General features: G+C 49.8%; 1 protein-coding gene across 2 annotated transcripts in view; it reads right to left on the reverse strand.

Annotated features, from left to right (window-relative positions):
- RNFT2 (ring finger protein, transmembrane 2) overlaps nt 1–25,451 on the reverse strand; it is a 50,731-nt gene that overhangs the window by 14,000 nt on the left and 11,280 nt on the right. For both annotated transcript variants that reach the window (XM_070399741.1, XM_070399742.1), the window contains exons 5-7: nt 23,126–23,202; nt 19,828–19,928; nt 18,366–18,519 (exon numbers count right to left, since the gene is read on the reverse strand). In XM_070399741.1, coding sequence (XP_070255842.1) covers nt 18,366–18,519; nt 19,828–19,928; nt 23,126–23,202 — 332 coding nt within the window. The remainder of the gene's footprint in view (nt 1–18,365; nt 18,520–19,827; nt 19,929–23,125; nt 23,203–25,451) is intronic.

Consider the following 25,451-nt stretch of genomic DNA (forward strand, 5'->3'; position numbering starts at 1 on the left):
CTTTCTATCTCTCCTCCTTGCCCGCATCTCTCAGCTCAGGTTGTCTCTGCTCCTTTTCCTGTCTAAGCTTCCTTCTCTCCTGCCAAGGGCAGGCGCTCTCCCGGTCACAATCATGATGGTGATGATAACTTACTGTGTGCTAGGCACCACTCTGCGCTCAACACTTTGAGGAAGTGCTATTAATGCTTCCATTTTACAGATGAGGAAACCGAGGCACACAGACGGCAGGTAACCTGTCCTAGGTGACATGGCTAGAAAGTGCTGGATCCACCTATATGTGGTAGGAAAGATGACCACTGGCAAGCTTCAAGCCAACACCCTTATGGCTTGACCTCCAACATAACAAGTTTGGTTAAAGGGCCCTGTTTCTCCTTGGGCCCTTTAACCAAACTACTGGAGTCAAGCCTCCACCCTTGTAACCAAACGCAGCCAAGGGGTTCTATGACTGGTCGGTGGCCGGGCCTGGTCACATGGCCACAGGTGTGGGCGGGGCACCGTGACTGACAGCCTCATCAGAATCACAGGGAGAGGGTGAGGCAGTTCCCCCAAGAAAAGGAGGTCAGAAAGTTTCCTTGAACCAAATTACAGAAACAAAGGGAGTTGTCATTGCAAAGCCCTAGGTTGAATGTGCAGGAACTGCCTTCCAGCCCCCCGGGTGCGTTTCCCTCATTTGCTTTTCTCCCACCGCCACAGGGGACGGGGCCACACTTCCAGCTCCGAAAAGGAGGGCTGGGCTGGAGCAAGGGGCCGAAAACAAAGACTTGTTTTCCTGGGAAGGCGGCCTGCTGGTCTGTTATGATTGGAGGCTGCGGGGGACTGCAGCTGACAGAGCCCTTCAGAACAAAACAGCTGGGCAGCGGCTCTCCAGTGCTGCGCCCATCAGCTGAGGGGCAGGGCCAATCGCGGTCTCCAAGTTGGGAAGGCTGGGGCTGGGGAGCTGAACAACCGACTTCACAGCAGTGTGGCCAGGAGTGGTGGGAGGAAGCGTCCAGGGGTCTGGAAATAGAAGGCTGGAGGAATTCAGGCAGGGAGGGAAAGAGAGAGACACAAGAAAGGGAAAAGGAAATGTAGGCAGAGAGGAGAGAGATGACAGAGGTAAAAGCCAGAAGAAAAAGGGCACCCAGGAGTGAGAAACCTGGCAAAGAGGGGGACCAGGAGGAGAGGAAAGAAGAAAGTCATCTCTTTATGGTCACTCACCAGGGCCAGGGATTGCATATCAAATGCTCCCCTGGTGGGGTAGTTGTGATCATTCCCATATTTCAGATGAGAAAGCTCAACAGACGCATGGGAGAGAGGAATGGAGTGTGGGAGACGCAGGGAAAGAGAACTAGGGCGGGCTCACAGTTCGCTCATGAAAGTTCTCTGTGTGACACCTGCGTGCTGCCCCCAGCTCCGACTGCCCTAGGAGACGGACAATGTTATGAGCTCCAGTTTACGGGCGAGAATAAGAGGCTCACAGAGGCAAGGCAGGTGGTATAGGACGTAAGTCCAGTCTGACTTCCCATCTCGTGCTTCCAGCCACCGCGGGCAGTTAAAGGGAGACTAGGAGATTAAGTGAGATGTGGGGAGAAAGAAAGTCAAGATACAGGTGTGTGTTGGGGGAGAGAACTGAGGAGAGGTGAGAAAATTCAGAATAATGGGTACTCTTGGCAGAGGTACTGACCAGAGCGGTACTGACCTTCTAGATACTAGAATGTTCTATATCTGCACTGCCCAATACAATAGTCATTCATCACATGGCTACTGAACACTTGAAATGTGACTAAATCCCAATCGAGATGTACTAAAAGTATAAAATACACAGGGAATTTCAAAGTCTTAGAAAAACAATAACAAAAAGGTAAAATACCTCATTAAAATGCTTAATCTTGATTACATGCTGAAATGATAATACTTTGGACATACTGGGGTAAATAAAACATATTCTTAAAATTAATGCCACCTGTTCCCTTTTACTTGTTTAATGTGGCTACTACAACATTGTAAACTGCCTATGTGGCTGGCATTATATTTTATTGGAGGACACGCTTATCTTGGAACATATGGACATACATTGGTAAATATTCACCGATCTTATATATTTATAATTAGAACACTGCAATGTATACCTCAATATAAAAAAAAAAAAAAGGAAAGAGAAGAGCGAGCCAGGAAGGATAGCGGCTGACAGTACAGCAGGTGGGGGGCGGGGCAGGCGGGGGCGGGGCCAGAGGCAGGCGGCCGCTTGTTACCTGGCAACGGGCGCTGCCGGTGACGTCACCGATAGGCGGGGGCCATTAATCTCCCTCCGGGAGGTGCGGGCGGGCCGGGCTGCCTACCTCCCCCTCCCCCGGGCCTGGATGAGATCACCGTGGCGGGCGGCCGGCTGTCCCCGCGCTCCCAACAAATCGACTCCGCGGCGAGCGCCGGCATCTCATGATCTCATGGCCCCGCGGGACGGCGCCTGCCGATGAGGTCACAGTCCCGTTCCCCCGGCCGCTCGGGCTGCGGGCTGCGGGCGGCCAGCTCCGGGCCAGGGCCTCGGGGAGACCCCCGCGCTGGTACCCAGCATAGGTCCCGCGCGGCCCTCCGGCCTCCACGGACAAAGGAGGCCGCTGATTGTAAATGGCAAAGCTGCCTTTTCCATTCTTTGGACCCATCTTCATTCACCCTCTTATTTGAACATTTCCCCCCTAAGGCCACGTGTCCAGCAGAGAGTGACCGCATCAGTTCCCCTGGCCTGAGGTCAGGGGCCGCGGGAGGTGACCTGCCTGCATGATTTCACAGGCGGCGAAGGCAGTCCTATTCTCAGCTGTCTTACAGACTAGGGAACTGAGGCTCAGGGACCTGCCCAGGCTCCCCAGGGAGGAAAGAATGGAGCAAGGACTTGAACCCAGAGGGTGTGAACTGGCCCTTTGACCCCTTTCTTTGCCCCCCTGGCTGTACCCCACACCTTTGCACCTTTCTCCCAGTCTCTCCCTGTTCTGAAGGGCACAGTGGGAGTGGCCCATGCTTGTTGGGGGCCCATGATATGCTGAGCAATTTACATGAAAAGTTACTGTTCCACATGACAAACCCACGGGAGAGGTAAGACACGGATTAGTTTACAGGAGGTGTAGAGAGGTGAAATGATTTGCTGGGATTTGATTGTACAGCACAGCCTTTCTATTACTCTACACCCCCTTCTCCAGAAAACTATGAAGGCTTCCTGTTGGCAGCAGACAATATACCCTGTCTCCCCTCTCCCTCCTTTAGGGTCAGCCATCAACAGCCGTCAAAGAGGGCTGGTGAGACCCTCTTAGAGAGCTTCACGGCCCACTTGCCAGCAGCAGGTTCTCCATCACTTACTAACTGCTCATTAACTCGGCTCCTCTAGCCACACGCACGTCCAGGGCCGATAGGGAGGGAGGGAAATGACATTACTGAGCGGCTGAGATGAGCCAGGCACTGAGTCAGGGCCTATTAACAAGGGCAAAGGGGTCATTTCCAGTCCCCTTTTGCGGATGAGAAACCTGAATTTATTTTAACCAAAGTCAGGTGGCAAGGAAGACCAAGTGTCAACTCAAATATTTCCACAGAGAAAGCCGTTCCCATTGCCTTAAATGAGTCAGTCCTCCATGAATTGGTTTACTTTCTTGCCTGGTGCTTATCACAATTTGAATTGGTATGTATGTTTATTTATTTAATGTGATCTACCCAACAACATGGAAGCAGGGACCCTGTCTGTTTCATTCACCACTGCATCCCACACCTATGCAGTGCTGGTCACATACAGTAGACAATGAAATATTTTTGGAGTGAATGCAGAGAATTAGTGGCTTAGGCTGGTGGGCAGTGCTGATACTCGAACCCAAGTTTGTTTGAGCATGAAGCTTGGGCTTATTCCATCCATACTTTCTAGGAAGTCTAAGCCTGTTGGTACCTGTACCTTTCAGTAACATCCCTCTTGTGCTCACTCAGAGCCTACTGATTTTTAAATAAATGTTTTCATAGATTTTAGAGATAGAGGGAGGGAGAGGGAGAGAGAGAGAAACATTGAGAGAATCATTGACCGTCTGCCTCCTGCACACCCCCATGGGGGATTGAGCCTGCAACCCAGGCCTGTGCCCTGACCAGGGATCGAACCAGGGACCTCCTGGTACATGGGATGATCCTCAACCAACTGAGCCATACTGGCCGGGCAGAGCCTGTTAATTTTAAGTTTATTGTAGTACTGACCAGCTTAATGTACTGGTTTCCCAACCAGCGGTGTCTCTGCTTGGTAACAGAGGAGAGGGCAGAAGGAGGAACTAGATCACTAGGAAATTAGGTGTGGACGGGAGGAGGTTATACATGCTTATGCCCACTCTGGTTTTTAATAACAGCTCAGCAAGGAAGGAGATGTAAAAACTACAAAAAGCAGACTCAAGGAAGATAAGGGAATGGAAACCACAAAAACTCCGTGGTTTCTTAGGAGCAAAGAGAGGAAGGGAGATGGCTGGAACTCAGACACTATTAATTTTCTACTTTTTAAGCTGGGTATATGAGTATTGGTTAATATAATTTTTTAAATACATCCCTTGTGTTTTTTATTTTTGTGTATGTGTGTTTTGTTTTCATCCTCACAAGAGGATATTTTCCCATTGATTTCTAGAGAGAGTGAAAGAGGGACAGACAGAGAGAAACATTGATGTGAGAGAAACACATCGATTGGTTGCCTCCTGCACGAGCCCTGACCAGGGTTGGGGCCAGGGAGGAGTCTGCAACCGAGGTACATGCCCTTGACTGGAATCGAACTTGGGGCCCTTTGGTCTGTAGGCCAACACTTTATCCATTGAGCCTAACCAGCTAGGGCCATCACTTGTTATTAAAAAATAAACACAAGTTGAAAATTTGCTTGCCCATTTTTTTTGTGGTTGTTGTTATTAATCCTTGCTTGAGGATATTTTTTCCATTAATTTTTAGAGAGAGTGGAAGGGAGGAGTAGAGACAGGCAGAAACATCGATGTGAGAGAGACACATCAATTGGTTGCCTCCCACACATACCTCGACCTAGGCTGGGGATCGTATGCACGTATGCCCTTCGCCAGAATCGAACCTGCAACCCTTCAGTCCTCGGGCTGTTGCTCTAACCACTGAGCAACTGGCTAGGGCTGCTTGCCCACTTTTTAAAATTGATTATAACAACTCCATGAGTCAGGGGCCAATTAGTACCCCCAATGTGTCAATGAGGCTCAGTTTCAGAGAATTTCATCGAGCCCATGACATGGGCATGTGCCCTGACCAGGAATTGAACCATGATCTCCTGGTTCATAGATTGACGCTCAGCCACGGAGCCACCACAGCTGGGCTGGATACTCAAGTTTGAAGACCAGAGTCGGTGAAAAACCTGCCATCCTCTCCCTCCCACTCCCAATTTCCTGTAAAGGTCCTCTTTCTGCTCTCCTAGCATCCATGCCCAGGATCAGGAGGAGACCGGAGAGCATGCCATTAGCTGGGATTAGCCTCTGGCGCTGAGGCCCTAGGGACCAGCTGACAGAGCCCTTGGGGCCAGGCTGGGCCCCTCAGGCGTCCCCAGCTGTGAGGAATCTGCCCTCAGCAGCAGTCCGGCGCCAGTTTCCAGGGCCTCGGCCCGATGCACGAGAGGACCCAGGCCACGTGCCCCAGCAACAGGCACATCAGGAGCTTCCTTTACCAACAGGGCCCTGCTCCCCTGGACCCAGGAGAGGCCTAATTATAAGGGGCTGATGATTAAGCCCGAAGTGGCCTGGGACCCTGTTAGCTGCAGGAAGGCGGCCTCCTCCCTCTGTCCCAGTCCCAGGTGAATAGACGTGCTTATCTGTCCCGATGTCAGCTTCAATCTTAGGCACAAATGCTCGGCCACAACCATCCAAACCTGCCTGTCTCCTGAAGCACTGGGGCTTGGGTGCGAGGGAGAGGGGCGGAAGGCGCCTCCTTTCCTCTCGGCCTAGAGCCCGCGACTTGGAGCTAGACAGCCAGGGCCCCCACTTACAAGTCTGTCCTTTTCCTGGGAGGGTGGCTTTGCCCAAGTACATTAGTATTTGGGCCTCAGTTTCCTCATCTGTGAAGTGGGGAATGTGGTAGGCTGAATAATGACCTCCTAAAGATGTCCACATCCTAATCCCGGAACCTGTGAATATGTTACATGGCACACGTTGAATCTTGTGCACGTGCAGGTGTGACTGAGACAAGGACTTTGAGCCCTAATCGGTTTGGCTCAGTGGATAGAGTGTCAGCCTGCAGGCCGAAGGGTCCCAGGTTCGATTCCGGTCAAGGGCATGTACCTTGGTTGCGGGCACATCCCCAGTGGGGGGTGTGCAGGAGGCAGCTGATCGTTGTTTCTCTCTCATCGGTGTTTCTAACTCTCTATCCTTCTCCCTTCCTCTCTGTAAAAAAATTAATAAAATATATATTAAAAAAAAACACGACAAGGACTTTGAGATGGGGAGATTATCTTGGATTATGTGGGTGGGGCTAAGGTGATCACCAGAGTCCTGGGCAGAGGGAGCCAGGAGGGTTGGATGAAGGGAGCAGAGGTTGGGGACATGTGCTTTTGTGTGTCTCTCTCCCCCACCTCTCTCTCAGTCCCTTGAAGGCAGGAAAGGGCTTGTCCTTACAGCAAAGATTTAGTAGGCACCGAACACCCTGTGCTAGCCGTCTACACCCATGACCCCGTTCGCCTCTCACTGGCCGCCTCCTTGCCACAGGTAATGTTACCTAGAGTTCCATACACAGACGTGGCCATGGAAGCTCGGAGCCATGAACTCACTTCCCTGAGGACACACAGCGAGTGGCCAAGCCAGATCCAAACCTAGACCGCTCGGGACCCAGCCCAGGGCCGGGCACAGGCAGGTCAGTAGGTCTGACCTTGGCACTTGGGGACCCCGAAAAGAAGAGCCAGTAGTCTGCCGAGCCTTAATGAGTTCTCAGCCGCTGAGCAACATGGCCTGGTTTTATCGCGGACACCCAATCTGCAACCTCCAGCAGAGTCCTGACCCGTGAGGGTCATGAGAAGGCACAGAAAGAAAAACATCTACAGTAGCCCCCACCCCACGGACGGGGCATCCGGTCCCAGACTCCCAGCAGATGCCTGAACAGTGGACAGCACCGAACCCTATGTACACGATGTCTTCTCCTAACATATACACGTATGATACAGTTTAATTTAAAAACTAATCACCGTGAGAAACTTAACAATAATAAGATAGAACCATTATACTAATACACTGTAATAAAAGTTATGTGACTGTGGTCTCTGTCTGGATCTGATAACCAAGACAACTACTAAGTGTCTACAACATGGACACGCTGGACAGGATGGTTCACGTCCCAGCTGGCCAGAGCAGGATGGCTAAAGATTTCATCATGCTACTCAGAACGCCACACAATTTAAAACTTATGGATGGTTTATTTCTGGAATTTTCCATTTAATATTTTTGGACCACACCAACTGCAGGTAACTGAAATGGCAAAAAGGGGAATCGTGGATAAGGGGGGCTACTGTATGCACCTCCATCTGCATTGTCTGGATTTATTTTTAGCTCACCTCAAATCTCCCCTGCAACCCTGAGAGGTCGACAACATTACCGCTTTTACAGACGAGGAAACCGAGGCACAGAGCGGGGAGGTGACTGGCCAGAGACAGTCCGGATGGAAAGAGCAGAATGAGGGTTCAAACTGGGGTGCGCCTGCCTCCGGAGCCCACACTCTTTCTAATCAACTCTGGAACCCTGAGGGACAAGCTGAAAGTTTGGAAATGTAAGCGGTGGGCTCCCTTGGGTCAAATCTCAGTCCCAAGGCCCTTCCTTCCCCCCAGGGACAGGGGAACGCCTGGGGGAAAGATGAGACAGGACAGCCCCTCCCACAGCAGCGAAAGAGAGAACCTGCAGAGTGGCCGCCCCAGCACAACTCCAGCTCCCACTCGGGGAGAGGGCTGCCTCTGAGGCCGCCTCAGGGAGCCTGGCTGCCTCCCTCATCATTCAGCTGGAGAAGAGCAAAATAATCACTGCCCAGCTGGCTAATGACTCCCCACAGCACCCAGAGTAGGGGTGGCCACCGCGTCCCCCACAATGTGGTGGGAACGGTCCGGCTGGGTGGGTCTGAGAGCCAGGAGCTGGGGTCTGCCTGCCTTGGCCCGTATGCAAATTCACACCAATCACCTGTTCATCTGAGAATAACCACACACCTGCCAGGTGCCACGGTGCCTAAGCATGAGCATGGCAGACGTCACCCTTGGAGGTGCTCAATGGTTGTCTGGAAAAACGCACACGCCGAACTGTTTCCCACTTCTGTGCTCTGGTCCCGACTGTCCCCTCTCCCTGGCATGCCCGTTGGCTTCGTTTTGCCTGACTGACTCCCACCCATCCTTTAAAACTCAGTCTCGAGGTCGCCCTATCTAGGAAGACTTTGCTGGGGGCTGGGTGAAGTGCTCCTTCTCTGTTCTCCAAGAGGGCCCTGGAGTGCCTGCTTCTCTACTGCAGCCCCGCTGGACTTGAGCTCTGAGCTGGAAAGCCCTGGGTCTGGGTAGCTCCCATGCCTGGCAGGATGCCTGGCACTCTACTGTTGCCCAATAAATATTTGTAGAAGCAACACATGACTGGATTAAATCATGAGACCTGAAACCGGTAACTTTGGGGCTTGACTCTTCATCTGTAGACTAGGAAGGTCTTGTTGGGTCTAACAGTCTATGAACAAGAGGGCAGGGGTGTAGCCTCGCCTCTGAGGGATGGAGAGGCCTCTAGAACAGCGGTTCTCAACCTGTGGGTCGCGACCCCTTTGGCAGTCGAAGGACCCTTTCACAGGGGTCACCTAAGACCATCCTGCATATCAGATATTTACATGACGATTCATAACAGTAGCAACATGACAGTTATGAAGTAGCAACGAAAATAATTTTATGGTTGGGTCACAACATGAGGAACTGTATTTAAAGGGCCAGAAGGGTGAGAACCACTGCTCTAGAATGTCTAAAGTGGGCATTAATTACCATGGTTCGGCCCCCGTCAAAGCCAGGCCAAAGCCTTGTGAATTTCTCCAGCCTTTGCCTAGGGGGCCGGTGTCCACATTCAAGTTCTCTTGACCTGCGGGGAACTTAGACTGACTCTGCCCCCGCCCCCCCCCCCCCCCACCCGCCCTGAGCCCAAAGTGGACTTTGGAAGAATGCTGGCCTATCTCAGGCGTCCAAGGCGCCCTGGACCGCCAGGCACCTCACAGCCCGAGTGGGAGACCTGTCCTCTTGTTGGAGCTTCTCCAGCTTTCACATGCACTTGAACCTGGTTAAAAGGCAGACTGACCCGGGATGCTGCTCCCAGGTGCTGAATGAATGAATGCTCTCAACCTCTGTGCTCCTGGGAGAGGTTCCAGGTGCCTTCCCAGGATTATCAGTGATGGGCAGGGAAGTAGAGGCACCGAGAACAGCCATGGATCCCTGGGCCTGGTGGGTCCTGGTCCTTTTATTCCCAGAGAAGGGCGGGCCTTGGGATGGGCGGCCACCCTGAGAGGGGTGGAGGGGGGCGGGCAGCTCTCTCCACTGTGACCATCTGAGCTGGTGAAAGGTATCATCTTTCAACCTGGAAAGTGATTTGCAAAGGCCCAGTGCTGGGGAGAGGGGGGTGGCCGGAGAGTTTAAATAGCAGCTGTGTTCCTAATTTCCCCAGGAGGAGGCCTGGCCGCCCCTCCTCCGTGCTGAGTGTTTGCCATTAAAAACAAACAGTATCATTTGGTTCAATATAAAATGAATTAAAGGAAATTAAACTGAGGGGGCCATGTGGCAAACCTTGTCTCCCATTGTCTGAAGCCGTTTTTCATCTTCCCCAGCGGGGAGCAACAGCTTGGGGGGTGTGGAACTGAGCAGAACTCGATAAATAAATAAATAATGCAAAGTCTCCCCGACCCCCAACCAGGCGGAAGCTGGGGTTTGGGAAATCCCAGGTGCCCGCTCAGGCCCTGTCCCTTCTATATCCCTTGGAGGCAGAATGTAGCCTTTGAGAGTCTCCCAGGGAACGCAGTGAAGGGAAAAACAAAACAAAACAAAACAAAACTAGATCAACAACATAAAATGATGTACAGCCCTGCGACCGACAGGGGCAGAGTAGGGAAGATGCTGGACCGCAGGGCCTGGCAGGTGAGGGCGTGTGGCGCCTGGATTGGTGAGGAGTGACTCTGACTGTCCCTTAGCCACACAGGGAGTAGTGCTGCTGCCATCTGAGCTGGGGTAACCGAGTGAGGAGGGCAGGGGTGGGGAAAGATGGGCAGATAGGACTGCATAGCAGTCCAGAGTCGGGGTGCTGGAACTAGACTGCTGGAGTTCAAATCCCAGACTGGCCACTTACCTGCCGTGTGTCCTTGGCAAGTCACTTACCCTCTGTGCCTCATCTGCAAGCTGAGGACAATGAGAATATCTACCTCATAGGGCTCTTGTGAGGATCAAATTAGTTCACAACGATGGAGCACTTAGAATGGTACCAGGCACATTAGCTATTTGTTACTATTCTATTACTAGTGGCCTGGTACACGAATTCGTGCACATTGAAAGGAAATTAATTAGAAGAAATGTTTTAACATTGCTATTTGCCCTCTCTCTATAATAGAAGCATCAACCAAATTCACAATTGACAATGACAGATGGAAACACACACGTGCAATTGGTGCCAGTGAGAGCACACATGCACAAATCAACAATGCCTTTTATATATAGAATAAATTTGCTTAATTAGACCTGCTTTCTGATTAGCTAAACTTTTTCCAGCCCAGGGAAACACCCCAACTTCTCTTTCAGGTAATTGTCAGCAACACAGCAGTAAATATCAACATGAAGCAGATTATTATTGTAGATCATGCAGGGAGAACAAAGGGTAAAATATTTAACTGCAGCAGTGTTTGACTATATTCTGCGCAGTGAGAAAACCTGAAGTCATTTTCAAGGTCCACCATTTCTTACTTCTTTTTAGTCAGGTCAAGTTTCTAATCTTTCTAAATCTCCATTTTCCAGCTAATGAAAATAAAATAGGATTCCACTGAGTCTCCTATCTACCTACTCCAGGACTTCTGTGAGGATCAAATGAGATGAGGCATGGGAATATGCTTCACAGACATTTGGTTACAGTGTGAAATGTTTGCACCTGGTTATAGAGCAAGTCCTATTCCTGGGCTGAAGAAACTCCAAGGAGGCTAGTTGCTAGGGAGAGGAAGCCAGGTGTTGCTATGTGATGTCATTATCCAGTGCCCACAGCCACCGTTTCCTGGCTTGGCTGGGCTGTGGGCCGCATTTTGTGCCATGAGGTCTCAGCATCATTGGCTGCGATTTGGTGGGGTGTCGCTCTGGGGTGGTGGCGGGGCCTGTATCCCACTTGGGGGAAGCCGAGTGTTGCTTTGTGGGCACGAAGTCCACGGTGCCATTTCTCTGTAAATGGCCAGTGCGCATCACGGCAGCTCCTGCATTGACCGTCTGCCCCCTGGTGGTCAGTGCGTGTCATAGCTACTGGTTGGATGGACACTTAGCATATTGGCCTTTTATATATGTAGATATTATCGTAGAATATTTTTTATATTATTATCATGGGTCCCTCGGGATCTGGAAGACCTAGCTTAAGTCAGAGCTCTGGCACAGACTTGCTGTGTGACCCTGGGTGAGTGAACGAACCTTCCTGGGCCTCCAGTCCCTCATCTACAATTGTCCTGAGATAGAGACTCTTGGTGCTTCCTAATGTCCATTCTTCCCTTCCTCCTCCAAAAGAAACATCCTGATCTTTGCTCAGGCCCACTGGCACCCAGCTATAAGAAGCTGCTCCCCACCTCTTCACGCAGCAACTGTGACTAAGTGGTGGCCAATGAGATGTAAGTGATGGGAAGTCACGTACCAAGGGAGAGGAGCACTTATAACAGCTGATGCAAAAATCCTCAGTAAAATCATAGCACAGAATCCAGAAGCATAACAAAAGGATAATACATCATGATCAAGTGGGGTTTGTTCCAAGAATGCAAAGCTTAATAGGAAATCTAATAATCCAGTTCTTCCTATGAACAGCTCTAAGGAGGAAAAAAAATCAAATGATTTTTGATCAAATTCAACAACCAGTTAATGACAGTTTCTTTTAAAAATGTCATTAAATTGGACTAAATGAATATTTCCTTGGTCTAGACCAGTGGTTGGCAAACTGCGGCTTGGCAAAATGTGGCTCTTTGGCCCCTTGAGTGTGGCTCTTCCACAAAATACTGACTTCTGCCCATGGGCCACGAAGTTTCAATCGCACTGTACGTGCGCGCCCGCACGTGGTATTTTGTGGAAGAGCCACACTCAAGGGGCCAAAGAGCCGCATGTGGCTCGCGAGCCGCAGTTTGCTGACCACGGGTCTAGACTCCCAAATCGGCATCTTGTTTAATGGGGGATTGTGATGGTTAGTTTCTATGTTTCAGTTTAGGCTGTGGTATCCAGTTTTGCAATCCAGGTGTTGCTTCGAAGTTATGTTGTGAATGTGATTAACGTCTATAATCTATTGACTTTACGGAGATTACCCTTGATAATCTGGGTGAGCTTCATCCAATCCACGAGAGGCCACAGAGCTCTGCAGATGCCAGAACGGTCCATTTTCTCTACAAGGAAGAACTGAAGTTAAGGCTTAGGCTTCATCTTACACTCTGACACTGATTGGTAGAGGCTGCCTGGATTGCTGCATTGAGAGAGGTCAATTTGGGGGAAGCAGGGCCATGATAGATTAGTGATGCCCGACACAGGCACAGGCTGATAAATGGCAGCTCCTAGACCATTGGTTCTCAACCTCGGCTGCACATGAGAATCACCTGGGAATCTTTTTAAAATCCTGATTTCTGGGCCTCATCCTCGGGAAATTCTGCTTCTTTGTTACTAATGTTGTGGCCCCACCCCATAACAAAGAAACAGAATTTCCGGAGGATGTGGCCAGAAATCAGGATTTTAAAAAGATTCCCAGGTGATTCTCATGTGCAGCCAAGGTTGAGAACCACTGTCCTAGACTGTTTGCCATTTCAGACTTCAGCACTTCTCTAGGGATCAGTTTATATCACCTGGCTACAAACTTCAAACAAAAAACTACAAACAGAAAACAGAAAAAAATCCTAGGGATGAATGTGATCATAAGAGGCCTTGCAGGCTGCCTTGTTGCCTTAGGGCAGGGGTGGGGAACCTTTTTTCTGCCAAGGGCAATTCATTTGGACAGATAAGATCATTCACGAGCCACGCAAAATTATCAACTTAAAAATTAGCCTACATTTGGTCAAACATTTAATTAACTTACCCCTAATGCCTTGGCAGGGCCAGACCACATGATTTCCCTGGCCTTATATGGCCCACGGGACAGATGCTCCCCATACCTGCCTTAAGGGACCTGGAGGAGGTAACATCTAAACTGAACGCTCCCAAGAGGGAGGTCACTTGCCCAAGGTCACACAGGAAACAAGTCCAGGAGCCAGGATTCGAACCTAGCTTTGCTGACTCAAGGTGAGTGTTCTTTCCACTCTGCCGTGTGTCTCCATTTACTAGTGACCCACCTGAAAGTCCTTAGAGAAGTGCCTGCTTTCATTTTTCTCTGCCTGAGAAATGCACAGAATGACAGAGGCCTGCTACCCACACTCTGGGAGGTTGAAACAACCTTGCCCTGAGAATGTTCTAGAACAGTGCTGTCCAATGGAATGTTCTATGATGATGTTAATGTTCTCTCTCTGTGTTGCCCAGCATGGTAGCCACTAGCCATGTGTGGCTGTTGAGCATGTGAAATGTGGCTGATATAACTGAGGAACTGAATTTTTTGTTGTTGTGAATCCTCACCTGAGGATATTTTTCCATTGTTCTTTTAGAGAGAGTGGAAGAGAGAGGGAAACACAGAAACAGTCAATGTGAACATAGAGAGAAACATCATTTGGTTCCTTCTAGCACACACCCCGACCAGGGCCAGGAGCCTACAACCAAGGTACATGCCCTTGACTGGAATCGAACCCAAGACCCTTTGGTCCACAGGCTGATGCTCTATCCACTGAGCCAAACCAGCTAGGGCCTGAGGAACTGAATTTTTAATTTAATTAAAATTAGATTTAAACAGCCACAGGTGACTGGTGGCTGTTGTACTGAACAGTGCAGCTCTAGAACCCTGGTCCAAGAGTAATTTTAATAAAAGAAGGAGCAATGTGGACAAGTTAAATTTTTAATTACTGCTACCATTTAGAGTAGGGGTTGGAGTATATGATGCTGGGACAAGAGATTTGCCTTCTTAACTAGGTTTGGGTTAGGTTAATATAAAAACAAGCTTTACTCGCAACGAATAAAGGGAGAAGATGAAGGTTAGAGTGGCATCTTACTCATTTTTACACTCTCAGGGTCTAGCATCGGCCCCTGTAAGCAAACAGGTCCTCGGTAACATCAGTGGCATTGGTGAGCAGAGGAGGCCAAGGAGAACTCTACATGGTGGGAAGCAGCAGGCCTGGTTTTAACCCCCGGATCACTTAACACGAGGCTCTCCATTCAGCCCATCATAACTGTTGTGCATTTCCTGGGAGTCAAGACAGACCGAAAGGTCCTTATTCTCAGGAAGCCACAAACAAACGCAAAACGATCTGATCATTTCAGACACTGGTACGTGCTAATAAATCAAATGGCGGTGTGATAATGCAGGCTAGCAACAACCACTTCCACAGGGCGGCCCCGGAGGGGACAGGGTCTCAGAGGAAATGGCACTGGAACAAGGCTTGACTGCTGGGCAGGAGATGCCCATGGAGCACAGGAAGACTTCCCCAGACAGAGGGAGCAGGAAGTGCAAAGGCCCTGAGAAGGAAGGCGCTGGGTGCACTGGGTGCACTGAGTGAGCCAGGGAGAGAGTCATGGGTTGATGAGGTCGGAGAAGTGGGTAGGAGCCAGATCAGGCAGGGCCAAGACGTATGGGTTATATAAGTTACCTGGATTTATAATGACAAGTGGCTGCCTTAGACACCTAGCCAGTGTGATGGTTTGGGGTTGAGGTTGAAGATGAGCGGTCACCATCGTTAACCCCACCCCCATTTTGGCCGGCCAATGGCCCTGGCTCTCCTGGGAGGCCCAGGTGTGAGAGGACTCGGTGTCCCAAGGCATGTGGGAATTGGGGGCTCGCTCAGCCTCACGCATCAGGGACCCTGGGACCATCAAGCAAACCCAAATACCAGAAGCCCTTCCAGTCTGATAATTATATTAAAAACCAACCCACCCTCTCAGTGGACAGCGTGGAGGCGCAGCAAAGAGCATCTGTGCTGTGAGCCATTAGGCGTCCCTGACAGATGTGTTCTTCTCCCCCTCACCCCCCCAGCTGCCAACGAAGACCCGTCCTTTTCTTCTGCCCAGACAAGGATGGATGAGGATTCGGGAGAGCACTCAGACAGGCACGGAGAGGCTGTGAACCTTTTCCAAGCCTGCAATTTATCTTGAGAAGACTATTCACATCACTCTCTACAGGCTGGATTATGCTCTGACCTGGCACATTAATCTCGCCGAATAAAATAATAATAATCAGAAAAAGGGAGCTGGACGGTTGCCAAGGGGACATTAATAACTGTCGCCTACACCTCGGTGGAGCAGGGAAAAGGTGTCGGGCCCCAGCCCCGCCCCTCGCCTCCAGAGGTGTCCATTTGAAGGAGAAGGAAGTGAGGTAGCCACGGCGTGAACTTGAGGACATTTCATACAGATGGTGCATGGGGACTCCCTCCTCGGTCAGCGCTGCGGAACTTCCCTAACAAACCCAGGGAACTGAGATGGGAGGGGTGCTGCCTAGTGACCCAGGGGGTCTGGAGTCGGACGCCCGAGTTCAAATCCTCACCTGGCCACTTACAAGCGGTGTGGCCTTGGGCTGCTCTCTTAATCTCTCACTGTGTTTGTTGTCTCCTCTGAAAAATGGGGATAAAAACAGCGCTCGCCAGGAGTGCGAAATGGCGCAGCTGCTGTGGAAAGCGGGTGGGTGGTTCCTCAAAAAAATAAAACCTCACATTTCCACAACCCAGGAAAGTCGTGTTCCAACAGATGCTTGTCCAGAAATGTTCAAAGCGGCATTATTCACCACAGCCCCAAAATGGAAACAACGTCAATGTTGATTGAGAGATGAATGAATGAACAAGTGGCGGTCTAGCCACATAATGGAATATTATTCAGCCCCCAAAAGCAATGACACAGGCTACAATGTGAGTGAACCTTGAAAACATGATGCTAAGGGGAGGAAGGCAGACACAGAAGATCGCATAATATCTGATTCCATTTATAGGAAATGTCCAGAGCAGGTATAGTCCATAGAGACAGGAAGGAGACTGAGGGTTTCCGGGAGCTGTGGGGAGGGCGAGTGACTGCTAATGGGTGCAGGGTTTCCTTTTGGGGTGATGAAAAAGTCTGGGAACCAGACAGTAATGATGGTTCCACGAACTGTGAGTTCAGTGACTGCCACTGCATGGTACACATTAAAATGATTACTGGTATAGTTTATGAGAATTTTGCCTCCATAAAGAAACCCACAACATGGCAGTACTTGCCTTGTGAGATAGATGTCCGGAGGAAATGAGTTCGAGCCTTCCTGGCCCGTACACAGGGCTGACTCCACGTTAGCGGCTCCCAATGCTCTCAGTATTGTTACTATGAGGTTTGCAATCTTTGGCAAGTTATTTAACTCAGTTTCTGCTCTCTCAAAAGCGATAGTCACAGCATCTTCTCTCCCAGGTGTGTTAAGATTAAACGACAAATTCCATGAGTACATGGGTTTTTGTCTACCTGGTTCGCGATGCATCCCCAGTTCCCAGAACACTACCTGGCATATAGATGGCATCCAGCAAATATTTCTCAAACACATGGCATTGCCTAACACTGCCTGGCTCCTGGTAATTGCTCAGCAATGTTTAGCTGTCTTTATTATTATTAGTTTGACTGCCAGATTTCTTTGGTCCTTTCTAGCACAGAGAAATTAGTACTACTTTGCCTTGTGGATTTCTGCATCTTTGTGACAGAGGTGTTTGAACACCTACCAAACACAAGAGATTTGAGCTGAGCTGAGAGTAGATATAAGCTTTCCCTGCTGCTACAAGAGGCGATGGTAAGAGTTAGTGTAGCTGACTAGATGATGAATCCATCCATCCATCCATCCAAATATCCATCCATCCATCCATCCATCCATCCATCCATCCAATCACTTGCCCACCCATCTATCTTATCTACCAACCTTCCTATTCAGCACCTACTTCATCCATCCACCCACCCAACTATAATGCATACATACAATGAACACTTCCGAGTACATACCAGATACTGGTGATCCATCAACAAACGAGCTAGATGCATTCATTTCCTGCTGTCACAGAGGTTACACTCAAGCAGAGAAGGCAGACAACTAAACAAGCAATTACAGTCAGGGTGGCGAGTGCCGGAATAGGGGGAGGATAGGGTGCTGAGTGTCCTCAGTAGGGGCACCATCTGTAGCCTGAAGGTAAGATTTCTAAGAGGCTGTGATCTGTAGGAGCAGGAGTTAGTCAAGACACGTGTAAGGAAAAGGGTCTTTAAGGCAGAAGGATCAGAGGTGTAATGGGCAGGAGACAGGGCAGCACGCAGCCCACTGTGGAAGCTGTACAGAGTGTGGTTTCCCTATACACCTGGCCAATGGGTTTGGTCAGATGTCACTCAAGATGGACAGCCAATTCTAAACCTGCTTTTCCACCAACCGAATTCGAAGCTTTCTGAAGTTGAAAAGATGGCATGAAAAGCAGGAGTCTTCAGAGATTGTTGAGTCCATCTGCCTCTGCTTGGGGTCTTCTTGCAGAGGCATTGGCAATAATTATATCCTAAAGGTGCTGCTTTGTCCTACCCTTGCTCAGTCCTCTGAATTATGATGGTTACCCTTGTATAAGACCTCTTCCACCCAACATTTGTCTACAGGCCTTCCGCAATGGTACTCTGCAAAATATCACTGCCATGATTTCCCATCCTATGTCCACAGCAGACATCACTAATCAATCACAGAGTCCTTTCCTCAGGAGCCTTGGTTCCCTTTACAAAACATGCTCCCAAAGCCACAAAGCGTCAAAACCTCTGAGAGCCATCCTTCCATGGGAGAAACACAACCAGGGCATGTCAACAGGCTGTCTTTCCTTTCTCAGGTGAAACTCAGATGCAAATTGCACCAAGGGCAGCTTTGAACAATGAAGCTCAGGAAACGCACTTGGAGTAGAGGTGTCACAGGCTGGTGCTGACAACAAAGAACCATGCTCAGCTTCAAGGAGCTGTAAGCGGTGAGTGACAGGACCTACTAGCTCAGGATCTGTCCATTTGATATGATGACATCAGCTCTGCCCACACCCATTCTTTCCTCCTCCCCTGCGTGTGTGATTGGGGCTGCCTGGTGGCCGCAGCCACCGCCTACCTTGGACTTGACAGCCAGGATGATCTTAGGCAGGGCCACGATGAGGCACTTGAGGGCGATAGTGATGTACTTCAGGACAAAGTCTGCGATCCCCACGATCCACAGCAGGTCGAAGAAGTCCAGGGTCTCCAGGTTGGGCTTCAGAAATATGAGGCTGTGGGGAGGATTCAGAGAGTCAGGACGCTCACGTATAATCATGGGCCCTCAGCAGCTCCTTCTACTCACTCTGGGAACCTTATAAATATGACCAGTAGGAAGGGCACTGAATTGGGAATCAGACATCTGTGACCTGTTCCTGAATCTGCTGGTAACTTGCTGTGTGACCTCAGGTGGGTAACTTAACCTCTCTGAGCCTCAGTTCCTTTGAGGGTTAAAAGATGAGATTGGCCCAGAGTATCATTAGTTAAAGTCCCCTCCAGTTTTATGAGTCCATAACAGGCTTCACAGAGGAAGCAGAAGAAAGGAGAGAACAAAGGCCAACACTACAAAGGAGGGAGGAAGAGAAGGAAGAGGAACACTGATGTGCCAGACTCTGTGCTACGCTCTTTACTCCCTGTATCTCATGGTCCTGTGCAGTGAGCATTGCTCATCCCCGCTTTATAAACGAGGCTCTGATGTTTGGAGAGGTAAGATGCCCAAGGTCACACACATGCATTAGTATCAGACAGACTTGCATTTGAATCCAAGCTTCTTCATTTATTGAACCCTGGGCAAATAATGTTCTCTTTGTAAGGCTCAGTGTTCTCATCAATAAAATGGGAATCGTACCCTCCCTCACTGTGCTATAGGTGGGTTTCATTGAGCTTATGGACATACTACAGATGTGCCCTGCAGCTGTGACGATGATAACAACAGCACCTCTATGGGGCAGGCACTATTACCTACACCATGTGCAGATGAGGAAACTGAGGCACAGACGGGCCTCAGCTCTGTTGCTCCTCTGCTAAGCCTCTCTCTGTCTTTCTCTTTCTCTCTGTGCTGCAGGTCTGACGGGCGCGCAGAGAGCTGGGCCCATGCCTGTGATCATGCCCAGAGAAAGACATGAGCTGGAAATTCACCCAGGGTTCTGGGAAACTCCACCTCCTAGAGCCTCCACCAGGATCTTGATATTCGGGCCAGACAACTAATGCAGTGTGTGAGATGTGAGCTGACGCCTTGGCACTCACTCTCCAACATGCTTTTATTCTGGGTGGCCCCAGAATGTGGCAAAACGGCTCACTCCTCACAGTCAATGTTCAAAAGAGATGTACACGATCGGAAAGCTTGGCTCGAGTTTCAACCTCATCCTGGAAGCCCTCACGGGCCAGCCTCCCCGACTATGTGGCTACTAGAAAGTTACACATGGGGCTTGCGTTCTATTTCTACTAGAGAGCTCTGCTCCAGGCACGCGTGTTTATAACAATGTGACACAGAAGGGCTGCGCATCCTAAGCCCAACAAAGTCCCCCACACCCCCTGCTCACCTGTTGTATAGCTGCTGGGAACTGAACGTATAGAGCACATACAGGGTGTTCCCTGCCAGGAAGGCCAAGATCCACAAGATGACCAGCACCGACCTCTTCTCCTGCAGATGAAAAGCGAATCTATGAGGATGCTGCAATACCAAAGGTGCACACGGCAGAACGTTCCAGAACATTTTATGACAAGTGACAACTTTTCCCTTTCTCAAGGGTTTGGAGGGAGCAGGGCAATGGTGAAAGAAGGGCACCGGCCTCTTTCCTTCCCACCGGGATCCAAGGGACGGTTACAGAGAAGGTGACAGACATGTGGGAACCTGCTCGGAGAACGACCTGGAAAGGCAGGATAGCAAAGTGGTTAGAAGCACAGATTCTGGAGCTAGAAGCCCGAGTTCAAGCCCCTGATCCGCTACCTGGCGACTATCCAACCCCGGGAAAGCTACTTAAACTCTTCATTTCCCTTTTCTCATCTGAATATGGGTCTATATTGTATCTGTCTTGTGAGTTGTGAGAATTAATGTACATAAATGCTTAGAACAGTGCCTGGCATGTAATAAATGTTAGTTCACATTTATTGTTAGGAACTAAGGTAAAGAGAGGTTAAGTAACTCTTTAAATTTTTTTTTAATTTTTTTTTTTTTAATACAGAGAGGAAGAGAGGAGAGAAACATCGATGAGAGAGAACCATTAATCGGCTGCCTTCTGCATGCCCCCTAATGGGGATTGAGCCCCAACCGGGGCATGTGTCCTGACCAGGAATTGAACCTTCAACCTAGGTAAGTAACTCTTACTCATTTAAAAATGGGGGTTTTGTTAAGGATGAAGTAAAATTCACAAATGTCAACATTCAGTCTGGTACAGGCTCAGGTTTCAGGCTGGCTGAATGGCAGGACCCAGTATTCAGACTTTACAACCCAGGAGGCAATTAACAAAATAAATGCAAGTGGAAACTCCTGTTCTCACTTCTGCCAGCAGGGCCCTCAGGGCTACTGCCCTGGACCGTTCAGTGTAGGGCCACATTTACAGGACTAAACTCAAACCCGTACCCTCGGCCACCAAGCCCTTCACAATCCATCCCACTTCCCTTTCTGTAGCCTCGTTTCCGTTTAGTCCCCAGGAAGACAAGCTGGAAAGCGCTCTCCGTTTGCGGTTTCCCAGCAGCTTCTCGGCCAGAGAACAATCCCAGGAAATTTCTGGAGGCGGCGCCGGGCTGGCGTGTCCCCGCCTGTGTACCCCGGGAGACAAACGTAGACCCCCGTGTGCTGATTCTCAAAAGCTCGTCTCTTCCTGGACCAGGGAGGCTGCCTTGCTGGAATAGGATGAGGTCATAGCTTTCCCAGTGTAACCTTCCCTGCGGTTTCGGTAAATGCTCCACTGTCTCCAGACACAGCTCAGCGCCCCACACACCCTTACGAGGCATATTTCCAGAGTAGACAAAATAAATGCATCTCCATCCACCCATTATTCCAGGAGCGGTCAAGGTTAACGACCCTAGAAACCACCTCCAACCAACCAACGGCTCTTATCAATGTGATTAACCCACTCGGCAGCCCTTTTACCCCAATAAATAATGGATTCCAGTTGAGTCCTCTGTAAATCTAAACCGAAGGTGGAAGAGAAAGAGGGAATTAGCAATGCCCCGAGAAGCCACAATCTGAAGGACAAAGCAGGTAGTTCTCTAATGTTAAGCTGAGATTCCAGAACTTACTAAGGGTTATGGAGATTCTCTTTCACAGAAAATATGTGCAGACAGGCAAACCGTCACCCGTGTCTTCACTTCATAGGTTTCAGGGCCCCTGGAAGCTTGTCCACGGATACAGGTATTCTTTTACCCCCGAAAACTCAGGCCAAGGCACCATTTGGAGGTTCATGCATTTGAAAGACAGCCAGCCCCCACAGCCTGCTCTTATGGCGTCAGCCAACCTGTTGTTCTAATAGCAGCAGAAAGGGGTCTGCCTGGAGAAGATGAGACTCGGGGTCAGGGAGAACCTCTGGCTCCATGCCCAACTCTGGACCTCAATGGCTTGTGTCAAATGGAGACTGACTGCTCTTCATGCCTCATGGAGGCCCAGGAGCTTTTTGAGAAAGCAGATGGCCCCAAAGAAGGACCAGAGAGGATGGTGGCTGTCATGGGGTCACACGCACAGTACAACGCACAGGCTTGTTAAAAATAGCTCGATTCAACGTTACCTGTATGCCAGGCCCCGTGCTAAACACCTTCTCTGCGCTGTCTCATTCGATCCTCTCTATGGGTGTAAGAGGTGGCACCTGAGGCTGAGGTTACCAAGGTAACCATCCTATCTAAGAGCTGCTCGTGGGTGAAGCTGGAATTTGAACCGAGGGTGAGCACAGCCTGTGGGCTCAATGCCTGGGTTCCTGTCTTGATGCCACCACTGGCACTGGCTATGGGACCCCAGGCAAGGAACTTAGTGTCTCTGAGGCGCTGTTTCCTATTGGGAAAACGAGATAAGAATGACTCTGTGTGCCCTCCTCCCCCAGGTATCTGGGACAAATTTGCAAGATGAGCTGTGCAATGGGCCTAGCTGTGCTGGGCATGGTTAGTGCTCAGCAAATCTTAGAGGGCATTTAGGATGATGGAGGTGAAGCTGTATGGCACCCGGCCATGCCAGTGGAATGGCCTTAACCATAAGAGTGGGTTGCAAGTGAGCTAACTGGTTGAATGCCAGGAGGGTAAAGGGACCGGGCTGGGAAGGCACTGCAGATGGATGGGCTTGGGAGAAGGATGGCACATCAAGGGCTCTGCCCAGGGTGGCAGGCAGAAGAATGACCCCCCCCCTAAGATGCCCCCATCCTAATCCCTGCAGCCTGTGAATATGTCAGGTCACATGGCAAAGGGGAATTAAGGCTGCAGGTGGAATTATGGTTGCAAATCAGTTGATCTTGAGATGGGGGGAGACTGTGGATTATCCAGGTGGATGCAATGTCATCACAAGGGTCCCTAGAAGTGGAAGAGGGAGACAGAAGAGGAGAGTCAGAGGGAGTTGTGACTGTGGAAAGATGGTCACAGAGATGCAATGGTGCCTGCCGGCTCAAAGAGGAGGAAGGGGCCCGGAGCCAGAGAATGTGGGCGACCTCCAGAAGCTGGAAAGGGCAAGGAGACCTTCTCCTCCAGACCCTCCCGCAGGAACACAGCCCTGTTCGCCCTGATCTTAGCGAAGAGAGGCTCCCTTCAGACTTCTGATGGACAGAACTGTAAAATAATCAACAGATGTTGCTTTAAGCCACTAAGGTTGAGGTCATTTGTTAGAGCAGCCACGGAAGACGAATTCACCAGGTGACTCACCTTCAGAGAGACCTGTTCTCGGAGGGTGGAGTTGGCGTAGGCGAAGGTGGTGGCCATCCCGATGCACACAGCAATGCCTGCGGGACAGAGGAGGACCGAACACCGCCACTGAGACTCATCAGGCCGGGCCCTGGCTTACTGGGGACGGTGAGCAATATTAAAAAGACACATCCCTGGCCCTTGGAGTTTACAGATTAACCTTAGAAGAGAGAAAATCTCACTTCTAGGGGACTTGGGCCTAGCCCCACTTTAGAGACCCTTGAGCCACTCTCAGTAGAGGGATGTGACTGGTGCCTCTCTGGGGCATTTCATAGGACAGGGTTAGGAGCACGGGCTGTGCAGCCTGGTAAGACCTGGGTTCAAATCCTGGCTCCACGACCTCCCCTCTGTGTGAGCTATGGCTAGTCACTGCACCTCTCTGAGCCCCCTTTCCTCATCTATAAAATGGACAGAATAATAACAGTATTTACCCCTGGAGGGATAATGCTTAGAGAGCACCATCTCTAGCAGTCAGTCAATGGTACCTATTATTATTTTTACTTTCAAAAAGAATCTGAGGTGTGTTACTTGTCATAAAAGCATACATAGAAAAAGATCGTGACACCACCTATAATAATGAAAACGTAATATGCTAATTAGACGTCCTTCTGGACAAAGCTGGGGCTGCAGCCACAGGATCGAGGCAGCCGCTGCAGCTGTGAGGGAGGGATCCAGGCAGCCACCGGCTGCGAAAGCCTACTCTTGCACAAATTTCGTGCACTGGGTCTCTAGTAAGGAATAAAAGTTTAATGTTAAGCCTAGCCGGTGTGGCTCAGTAGTTGACTGTCGACCCATGAACCAAGAGGTTACCAGTTCAATTCCCAGTCGGGGCACATGCCTGGGATGTGTGCTGAATCCCCAGTAGGGGGTGTGCAGGAGGCAGCTGATCAATGTTTCTATCTCTCTATCCCTCTCCCTTCCTCTATCTCTAAAATCCATAAAAACATATTTAACATAACATAAACTTTCAAAAAGTTTAATGTTAAAGGGGAAAAAAAACTCCTGCTAACAGGAAAACATGACCCTGGCAGATGGGGGAATAGAACTGAATTTTACTCCACTTCATTCAATTGCCACTGTTTGCCAAGCTGCCATCTTGGAGTTCTCCTGAAACAGGGATTTGCAAATCCTACTTTTCATAACCTGTAGACAGGATTCTGCTTTCACACCAAGTGCAAAGCTTCTCCTGCTTGGAGTTCACTTCCACTTTTTTAATAGTGCATGCAATCCAGGTACTTTTCTGGCTCTACTTTGTCAAAGTTGTATTTCTTCACTGGAAATATATAAAATAAAAACTAGTAACCTTACCGTCCCTTCTATTTTCCTCTCTGAGCAATAAACAAACCTGCCAAATGAAAAAGAAACTGGCCATACTTGAGAATAAAATTTAAGTTGTGAGCATAAGGGAACTCAGGATAAAAGGAAACATCCTGGCTTTCATGTCTAGGAATGAAAAGGGAGGCAGCCATGACAGCACCCAACAAGGAAGGTGGGGTGATGAATCAGCTAGAACCTCCAGAAGGTGCAAATAGGACACATAGAATCCTATGTGTCCTCTATGTGGCCTCATCTCCTCTAGATATTGTCTATGGGACGTAGTAGGGCATGAGATCATTTGTACCATCATTCCTACGATAGGACTAAAACAGCAGCCTAAAACTCTCCCGGGCACAGCAACACCATGATCTGGTAACAATAAGTAATCTACACTAATAAAAGAGAAACATGGTAATTAGCGTACAACCGCTACCCTTTTCATTGGCTAATCAGTGAGTATATGCAAATTAACTGTCAGCCAAGATGGCGGCCGGCAGCCAGGCAGCTGGAAGCAAACATGAGGCTTGCTTGCTGCGGACTCCAACGTTCCCCGCCTCACTTGCCGGCCTCTGAGCTACAACTCTAAGCAACTATATACTATGTTGCAAATAAGAAGATAAACAAAACTCCAGAAACCAGCTGGACTGAAAGCCAGGTGGACCGAAACTTTGTATCGATGTTTTCAGCAGCAAGGCCTCAGAGCTAAAGCTGGCCCAGAATAAAAAAAAACCAAAAAAAAACAAGGAGCGGTTGGAAGCTTCAGTCACTCACTTCCGGAAAACAGCCCTCAGCCCCTCACCCAGACTGGCCAGGCACCCCAGTGGGGACCCCCACCCTGATCCAGGACACCCTTCAGGGCAAACCAGCCGGCTCCCACCCGTGCACCAGGCCTCTATCCTATATAGTAAAAGGGTAATATGCCTCCTGGCACCGGGATCAGCGAGCAGTGAGGCTCCCGGCACCAGGATCA

Source organism: Myotis yumanensis, unplaced genomic scaffold (assembly GCF_028538775.1).
Source record: "Myotis yumanensis isolate MYYU_CA2020_CCGP unplaced genomic scaffold, mMyoYum1.0.hap1 SCAF_19, whole genome shotgun sequence".
In the NCBI taxonomy this organism is placed as follows: Eukaryota; Metazoa; Chordata; class Mammalia; order Chiroptera; family Vespertilionidae; genus Myotis; species Myotis yumanensis.